The sequence below is a fragment of the Morus notabilis genome, unplaced genomic scaffold, assembly GCF_000414095.1.
Source record: "Morus notabilis unplaced genomic scaffold, ASM41409v2 Scaffold789, whole genome shotgun sequence".
NCBI lineage: Eukaryota > Viridiplantae > Streptophyta > Magnoliopsida > Rosales > Moraceae > Morus > Morus notabilis.
The window spans coordinates 794,441-804,662 of record NW_010364361.1 but is presented as its reverse complement, the minus strand read 5'-3'; the positions used below and the strand labels follow the sequence as shown (position 1 = coordinate 804,662).

The following is a 10,222-nucleotide window of genomic DNA, read 5'->3' as shown; positions in this document are numbered from 1 at the left end:
TCAGGAAGATATATATATATATATATGTATATATACATATACTAATATATGTGTATACATATATTTGTCCGTAAAAAAAATATTAAAGAGGAAAAGCTAAGTCAAAAGCCTGAAAAAAACAAAGAAAATAACAACTCACAGGCTACTTACAACCATAAATTAATTCGTCATGTAAAAAATTTAGCTCTTGTGTTCCATTAAAGAGATACATCAAAAATAGAAGAAAACGAAACGTATAATCTTGATAAATACTCTTTAAAAATGTATCAGTCGGGATTTTTACTCTTTATTATTAATTTATAACATTTTTAGTCAAATAATTATACTTACAAAATAATATTTATCAAAAATAAAAAATAAAAATCTAGACTCATACACTCTTAAAAGTAAATTCTCCAATTTTCTCAAACTAAATTCCAAAGCATAATTGCAAGGCCAGGGAAAGTATATATATAAATGGTCCACCAATCCTAGTTGCTTAATTCAATTATATATATATATATAGCTCGTGCTCTCCAAAACAGCTGGCTTTTTGAGCCTTATCGCGAGACCTATATTAAAAGACAACAATAACAAAAACAAATTAAAAAATCAAACAAATTAGACATAAGAACAAAAGAAATTTGAGGATTGAAAAAAAAAAACACCAACAAAAAAGAAAAAAAAAAAAAGACCACCAAGGATGATGATAGGGACAAGCTCACATGAGCCCAACCAAATAATACATGGGTCCCTACGTATAATCTCTCCTTTTCTTTTATATCTCTCTGATAGAAAGAATTTATATCCATGATGAAGAAAATAAAAGAGAAAAGAAAAAGAAAAAGAAAAGAAAAAGGAATCGCCTAACTTAGAGAGGAGCTTCCAGTGAGGCAGTACCAAACAGCTGTTATTGTAAAACTAAACATGTATTATACAAACATAATATATATAGTTATAGTTATATATACATGTACAAGCACTCGTAAATCTCTCTCTTTCTCTCTCTAAAAACTCATAAAAAAACCCACACAAGGTCAACAAACTTATGAGGATCAACAACTGTGAAGAGCAAAGCAAAGCAAAAGAGAAAGTCTTTTGAAACGTCCATGAGTTATTGCAAAGTGGTTTATTCGTGTCTCATGACTAACACTTCTACTACAACTTCTACTCCTTCTTGGTCAAACAAGAATGCACCGTCCTAATTATCCATTCTCTTGAAACCAACCTTCCATTTTTTTTCTTTTTTTCTGGGTCAAGAATTCTCACTACTCAAAAATCTGTAACTCTAGAAAAAGAAAAATTGTATCCAAAAAAGGGAAAAAATCCAAAACCCACTTGAATTCTTCTCCTTATTAGTTGAAAAATCTCCAATCTATAGATCTGATTGGTTAGATAGAGATCTTGATGGATTTTGGGTCTTCAAGAGATGGGGTTTTCTCAGAAGACATTGAGCATATAAACAACAACAACAATATTAAAAACAGGATAAACATTCATCCTTTCTCTTACTCCAATTCTTCGCTGTCGACGCTGAGCGGCAGTACCACCACCGGTCCCGGCCCCGACACAAAGCTCGAGCTCATGAACTCGTCGTCTCCGCAAAACGACGACGCATCGGCGGCTGCGACGGCGACGGCGGAGGAGAATTATCAGAGCATAGAGAGGGAGCACATGTTCGACAAGGTCGTGACGCCGAGCGACGTCGGGAAGCTGAACCGGCTGGTGATTCCGAAGCAGCACGCCGAGAAGTACTTCCCGTTGGACTCGTCGACGAACGAGAAGGGCCTTCTGCTCAACTTCGAGGACCGGAACGGCAAGCCGTGGCGGTTCCGGTACTCGTACTGGAATAGTAGCCAGAGTTATGTGATGACAAAGGGTTGGAGCAGGTTTGTCAAGGAGAAAAAGCTCGACGCCGGCGACGTTGTGTCGTTCCAGCGCGGTGTCGGTGAGCTCGGCAAGGACCGGCTTTTTATAGACTGGCGGCGCCGCCCTGACGCGCCTGAGAACCACCACCACCACCTTGGAGGCATGGCGTCGCTCCACCACCATCTCCCCGCGGCGGCGGCTTTTTCCTTCCCGTCCGTGCCGTGGAGCCACTCGCTAATGCGGCCGCCTCCGCCATTTCAGTCGCCGAGGGACGTCAGCAGCGGCGGCGGTGCGGGACAGCTGCAGTTCTCGCCTGGGATGGTGAATTACGGCGCGATTAGTCTTCACCACCACCATCATCCCTATCGGAATAGCTACGGCGGCGGCGGCGGTAATTCTTACGGTTTCGGAGGGCGCGTTCCCTCGGTGTGCTCGGCGGGGCCCGTTTTTTACCTCAGGTCATCGGCCGCACCGCAGGAGGAGCAGCAGGCTGCCGGGGTGGTGGTGCAACGGGGCGGCGGGGGAGGAGGTGTCGAGCAGATGGTGTTCGATTCGGTGCCGGTGGTGCACGCAAAGGCGGCAGCGGCGGGGAAGAGACTGCGGTTATTCGGAGTGAATGTGGAGTGTCCGGCGGAATCCGAATCCGAAGAATCATCAACATATGATACTCATCATCATACAATGGCGGTATCTCCTCATCATCTTCACCTTTCTTCTACTTCTTCTTCTCCTTCTCCTAATTCACAATCTCCTCTCGGCCAGTTGAGGCTCTACAATGGCACGCCGATCCCCGGGATTTCGACCGTCGATTATCTCAACAAAGGGAAGGCTTCCATGACCTCCAATTTTGACATCTGATACAAAGACCAAGAAGAAGAAGAAGATGACGAAGGCGAAGAAGATTCAGTACTACTACAACATTATTGCAAATCATGATATGTGGAGAAGAGTACTTAAGAAAAAGGGAGAAAAAATGGAAGTTAATTTAGCTTGACGACTCACACAGCTTCAAAAATGACTCCAAACTTTGGCTTCATTTTGGTACTACTTTTTCTTGATGCAAACGACTAGCTTTTTTTTTTTTTTTTTTTTTTTTTTTTTTTTTTTTTTTACCAAAACATCCAATGTGGGAAATGGCTCGTAATAACGGAATTGGGAAAGTGAGATTATTTTCAGTTATGGGTACACAGAAAGAATTGGGGTAGTACTACAAAGGTTTGGAGAATTGGGCCGTTTTTCTTCTTTTTTGGGGGGTGAGGGACGGGTGGAGAGAATTAGCCAAAGAGAAACGCATGTCTTCTTTATTATTATTAGTTTAATTTTAACTCTTGTGTACAAATAATTTTATAGTACAATTTCATGATATATAGAGATCATAGAGGAATTAAGTATATTCCATCGATGAAGACATAGATTATATATTTTATATATTAAATTCCTCATTTCCCCCCAAGATCATGATCATTTCTTGTAATCTCTCTTTCTTTTATTTTTTTTCCCTTAATAGATGGGTTTGGTTAGATATTCTCCTATATATATAAAAATAAATTATTGGGTTCCCAATGATAAATGTTCCAACAACAAAAACATGATCTTTTCACATACATTCTCTTTGGCTAACGATACATGGACTGACTCTTTTTATTTTCTATCTCCCTCTCTCTCTCTCTCTCTCTCTCTCTCTCTCTCTCTCTCTATATATATATATATATATATATGTATATATGTATATATATACTTATATCTCCAATGTTGTTTTGAGTAAATGGGAGCAAGGTAGCTTTTACAATGATCTGTTAATCCTGACTGGTCTCAGCGACCGAGTACACAGTAGTGGTAGTAGTAGCTACCTGAGATAATAATAATGTTTTATTTTGCAGTTTTGTATTTTTCCAGCTTTATTAGGTTGTTGTTCTTGTCGCTGCTTCCTTCGGCACACCCCCGCAGGTTTTGCAGACAAAAGTTGCAGACCGTAAAAAGGTATGTTACATTTATCTTAAATCTTATCCCCCTATTTCTACACAATACATATATATTTATATATATATAAACTCTCACCAGCTTATTTATTCTTTTGCTATCTAGTTATTATATATAGCCACTTTTCTTCCTTCTTCGTAGTTTATTACCATTAATGTGATTATTACACTCGTATGAGATTAAAGTTTCTTATAATTAAACCACAATATTATTTAGACCATAAGCTTCAAGCAGCCTTCTTTGTACTAATGTTGTAGGGTGACATGAGAAAGTACAAGATATTTAAGAAATGATCACATTTGTGAGTTCAATGTAATATGGATTATAACTATCGGCCATTTAATACCATAAGATAAAAAATAGTAATAAACAAAAGAAGCAAGTTTGACCATCCTTTCTATTAAACACTTACAAATTAAATTGTTGGGTTTTCATACAAACTAATTGAAATACAGATTCTTTTATCAAATATAAATGAAAGAAGAAGGTAGATAACTATATATACACAAGTTATATCTTATACTATTTATATCCTTCTGAGAGTTAATTGTATTGATTAAATATTCCAGCTGATTGGAGTAAAATATGACATCCTAAAATCCAACCTTCCACCAACTTTGAAAAATTGGAATTTGGAAATCCTTGTCACTCAATATGTATGTTTGATCAGAGCTATGGATTAATGAATAATGCACGAACCGATGTTGCTAGCTTGAATTTCCTTAATAAGTGTCGTATTCTTTCTCACATATGAAAAAGAAAAGAAAAGTAATTAGAACTATAGTGTTCTTTTCTTTGGCTAGTATGAAATTTCCATGGTGCTCTTTCTTTATCAACTTGGTAGGGTTTAGCTAAGCATTTATATATCCTTAATTATTCCGAAAAACCTCACTCCTCTTTCAGGTTTAGCTAAGCATTTACTTGTTCCTTGTTTGAGCAATCATCTCGAATTTTCAAAATGAGTTCGCTTTTTTTGTTTCATATATTCATATAGATAGAATTTTAGAATTTAATGGCCTATATATGCCTTTAATTAATTGTCTATCTTCAATGGCATATGTTTGTCTCAATATTTATTTTTTAGGAACTGGTTATATTCCTATAGTTGGCTAATTAATGGTTACTAGTAGGATATGAAGATAATTGAAGCAGCGTAACTGGAATATTTTGTTTGTATATATTAGCCATGCCATGCATTTAGTTTCAAGCTTTATAGCTCATTTCATTCATGATCAAACCACTCTAAGCTTGGATATATACTGTTGGACTATTAATCTAGTCTTCGTGAAATTTCGTCTAGGGTAATGCAATAAACACAAGCACAAAAATAAACATGCATATCTTATTAAGGGCCAATTAATTATTACGGTTATGCTGTTAAAATACTATACTATTAATCAAAAGTTATTGTGACCTAACTAGATAGTCCTTTTCTTTTTTTTTTTTTTTGCGCTAAGAAGTAGATAGTCGTTTGATAAACCTTTTTGTGTGAAATATATAATGACTAAAATAGACATATTTGATTTTCATTTCGTGTAATAAAAGTATTTAATTTAGTACACATATTTATAGTTTAATCTTTATTTCTAATATCAAGGTAAACGTTTGTAATTTGTTTATATAAAAATTCAAAGAAAAATGTAATTTTAGTTTTACTATCTCAAGTATATTTAAAAAAAAAAAAACAAAGTACATCATACTAATCAGTTACATATTTATGTAACATATCCAATAGTTATTGAAAATTTTTGAGTAAAATTTGTTATAAAATATTTAATAAAAAAACTAAAAATAAGTTTTCAATTTTCAAGTAAACATTTAAAAAAAGTTATCTTTTTTATTTATTATTTAACTGCATAAAATGGATTTACAATGATAGTTTATTATAACAATAACCTAGTAAATAAAAAAACAACAAAAGCACTATTAACATGATATTAAGTAGGATTAAGGCCCTTATATATATATATATATAGAGAGAGAGAGAGAGAGAGAGAGAGAGAGATTATTTAAGATACATAACAAATAGTTGCTGTGGAATTTTACGCTTTTAAAAAAATTGCCTTAAATATAAAGCTGTGATTGATCAAGAAAGAAGGTTGAGTATTCAATAATATTGATGATAACTAATGTTACAGCGTGTTGCCCTACATGGCCGTGTATAGTATAAAACTGAACCAGAATTTTGATGAGAACATTATTCTTATTGAATCTTCTTTGCCTTTTAGCAATATAGATAATTTTCAAACTGCCGTATTAATTGAGCATGCAAAACTATGGATTCGACATGCTTATACCTAATTTTTTTCAGACTAAAGATTCTCGTTTACTACACACATATAGTTATAAAGAGAGAGTCATTAATTAATTGGCAAAATCCAATATTTATTATGGTTGGAACTGAAACTGACTATTCAGGAGAAAAAAGCAGATTGGCAATACCATTTTAGTGAAACAGTACTACTCTTTTTGCCTTTTGGTGATGACATTACCAATTGGTACTTGTCAATTTAGGCAAACAATTATCTTTGGTATGTAATCTGTTTTGAACTTCCTCTAATGGTATATAATCTCCCCATATTTATACCTAACCAGTTTCTCTATCTATATATATATATATATATATACTGCTGCCCCATTGTTCTTGTTAAAGAATTACTCAGTTAATAGCTCTGATTACGATTAGGTGCATCTAATTAATTTACATGAGTCTAAATTACTTGAATGGAATTTTATATGGAAGCTAGTAATGAGCAGGTTATAAGGTCGATACTTTTTAATAAAAATTAATTAGTACTTTCAGCTGTAAAACACACACACATTTATCTTAAGAGTAATGTTAGGGACATCAACTCCAATATTAATTTTTGTGTACTAACTGATGTGACATGTGAGTTGTCATGTTTTTAATTATTAATTGATCACGTGTCAATATTTTAAATACCGGCCAATATAAAAATAACAACTCATATATATGTCACATCAATTTGTACACAAAAATTGAGATCAGAGTTAGTGTTCTTAGCATTATTAATTCTAATGGTTAATTTCGAATGATGATGGAAGTGCTTATACTGTTGGAGTTTAAATTGCGAGACACTTCCCTGAGGTATTTGTTTCGAGTTCAAAATATAGTTTAACTTCCCTTTCTTCTTCCCTTGTTAACTTTCTAGTTTAAGAAAGATTCCTAAAGTATACTTTAAATGGGAAAACAAAAATTCGCTTCACTCTAAGCTAGCTACCTAGTGATCGCGTGTTCTAATGATATATAGTCATCTAGATACCACATAGTAAATTTTTTTCCTGTATTTATTAATTAGTTTATTAAAGAAAATTACAATTTTGGTACTTTTAATTATGATTTCGTGAATTATGATTATTTTTCTCGAGGAGTAGTGCATAAGGTGGATCACTAGGTACCCCCCTTATTCCTAAATTATTCTGTTAAATTCCTTCTTTAAAAAAAAAAAAAAAATCGCTTCAATCTTTTTGCGCTGCGTGTGCGTGTGTGTAAATTCAAGCACCTCCAGAAAATAATACTTATTATCAAGTGTAAAAACCATCATGATAAAAGCATGAAAGAGGCCTTTCAAATCAATAAAAAAATTATCCCAATATATATATATATATATATATATATATAAACAATTGAAATAAGTAGCAGCAATATTCCATTATGAGGCTCTTACACCCATGTAAATATAAAGAAAGAACGATCCAAACTTGTACTTTAGAGGTTCAATAATTAAGGCAAGCTGTGCTGACTGTAACTAGCTAGTTGGCTGATATTTTTTTTTCCTTTTTTCTTTTGTTTTTTTTTTTCTTTTGGTGAACAATTACTTGACATTGCAATCTGTAGCTTCTATGAGCTAATATTTTGAATTTACTTTTAACTATAATTTTTTTATTCAATGCACTACCCTTTAGAATGCATGTGCCACACAAGTTCGTTAGCCGCAAATTTAAATCTCTATCACTACAATTATAACATTTAATAATGGACTGATAATCACGTACGATTACATAATTTTTTTCACTTGTAATAAATTATAATTATACAAATAATTAACGTTGTTAAATTTCACCGTTTTACATAATCAATAGTAATCATATACGTAACAAGGCTTCACCAACTTTAGACTCAGCGGCTTGTTTCATGTGGATTCTAGTGCATTAAAGCAGAACCACACATATTAAGAAAAAAATAATGTTATTCCCTACTAGGTTTAAACCATAATATTGAGTTTTGATGCTTAATCAATATTTTAATGCTGTCAATGTTGCTAATTTTGGCAAACCGGGGTCAAATTAATTTTACTATATAGGACGAGTAAAAGTTGTCCAGGTACATAACAGTTGATTAATACTAATGAATTATTATGATGTATATGCATATAGCACTAGCTATTGAGTAATTTCAAGATTTCTTCTGCAAATTTGGTGGAGTATATAGAGTAGATCTTTCAAATAAAAAACTTCAACCAGTTTACATTTTTAGAATTTGTTAACCTTTCCGCCTTTTTTATTTTGTATTTTCCTTTGGGTTATGCTATTTCACTCTAATTTATTTTTTTTACATTTTTCTTTTCTATTTAATAAATTGAGTAGGGCTTAGTGTTAGTTATAAGCTTTAGTGAGTGTTAACCTTGTTGGATATGCTAAAATTCCCTAATACATATTAATAATTCCTTCTCTTTCTTTAAAGCATATAGCACTATTAAATTAATTGGCGTCTTTTATGCATGCAGTACATACATAAGTTTTTCTTCTTAATAAAAGTATGAGAAGGGGGCGACCAACTATAACAACAATTCTAAAAACGGGAGAGATTGGGGATAACAAATGGGATTCTAGTGGGAAATGACCATCTTAAAGCTCGAGGGGCACTCATGAAAATAATCCTAAAAATAATATGTCTCATGATTATTATGGTGAGACGTCTCGAGCATTTGGTTAGTAGATTCGTATCATGATTTGAATTATAGTTCGTAGTGAGACGTCTCAAGCATTTGGTTAGTAGATTCGTATCATGATTTGAATTATAGTTCGTGGTTTGCTACAGTATTTTTTTTCATAAAAAATATACGTAGATCGAGAATAATTCTGAATCATAGTTCTGAATTAATGATCCACAAATCTCTTTATCTGAACCGTTGACACCTAGGTCCTTTTCACGGTGTGCTTATGTAGATATGGATGTGTGGATGTGTATATAATAATGGAGTCATGGCGTTTTTAGGTATGCAATAAATTGGGCCCCTACAGCGGCATACCTGTGGCATCTAGATGATCTAGACGTAGCAAGGGCGGGCAGCGATATATTGTGTAGTGTACAGCCCCGTCAGTAATTCAGTAGTACTGCTGCTGATCTCTCCCTATATATATACACACATATATGTATATGTATATATAGGGCTGCGTATGGACTCTACTGAATCAGGTATAGCAGACAAGACAAGCGTAACGAGATAATTAACGTTGGCCAAATCACTCCAACATGTACACACACACATACACAAACATATATCTATATATATATATATATATATATCTACTGCATAATTGTATATGAACAGTTATATGATCAGATCACTTACAACAAAAAAACAACTGCGCTGATCATCTGATGACTTTTCCTTAATTTCACTTCTTTCTTTATCAGGCCTTTAATTCCCAACTTGATATCTAGCTGCTCTAACAAACGTACGTTTTGTCATTTTACATATTTTTATGTTTCTGTTCAAGTATTAATATCTAATTGCAGATGTTAATAGGGTTTTCAAATTTCAGTAATTTTTTGTTATGTAGTCGAAGTACTAGTGTAACTACTTTCAGGTCATAGATGGAAGTGCCAATTCACATATAGATACGTATACTACATGTATATATATATATATGTTATATCCGGTCTAATTAATTTGCGTTAATTGATTTGTTAACCCTTTTTCAAACATCTTTACACAAAAAGTTAGGTGGCTACATATGTAAAATAAGAGGTCAAACATCCGAATAGAAGAAACAAATAATAATCTGGAATAGACGACTAAGTACTGTCGTTTTGGAATATGGGATATATCAATATACGTACCTATATACAGTCACATGGAAAAGTAAAAAAAATAAATAAAAAGCATAGTTCTATATATATAGCACATATTATGTAAAAAAAAATGGAGAGAGAGAATCTTTTACATAGAGGCTATATAGCTTTTTCTGTCTTGTGGTAAGTGAGCAATGAAACTTTTTGTGGTGTATATTGTACGGTACAATCAAACTCTTAGCTGAATTTATATGGAAGGAAACAGTATCCACAGAAAAATTGTCAAATTCTGTTGCATGCAAGTACGATATTGCACACTGCTAACAGCTGGTAACCGAGCTAGTTAACAAATGA

At 33.4% G+C, this 10,222-nt stretch overlaps 1 protein-coding gene across 1 annotated transcript; it reads left to right on the top strand.

Annotated features, from left to right (window-relative positions):
* The first annotated feature begins 978 nt into the window (after positions 1 to 978).
* On the top strand, positions 979 to 3,291 carry LOC21406849 (B3 domain-containing transcription factor NGA1). Its single transcript, XM_010106597.2, has one exon. It carries the CDS (start codon positions 1,387 to 1,389, stop codon positions 2,704 to 2,706), a length of 1,320 nt encoding a protein of 439 aa, XP_010104899.1. The 5' UTR covers positions 979 to 1,386; the 3' UTR covers positions 2,707 to 3,291.
* The last annotated feature ends 6,931 nt before the right edge of the window (positions 3,292 to 10,222 follow it).

What these genes read in the sequence shown, in the direction of transcription:
- LOC21406849 (XM_010106597.2), top strand. Translation starts at nt 1,387, where the DNA reads ATGGATTTTGGGTCTTCAAGAGATGGGGTTTTCTCAGAAGACATTGAG.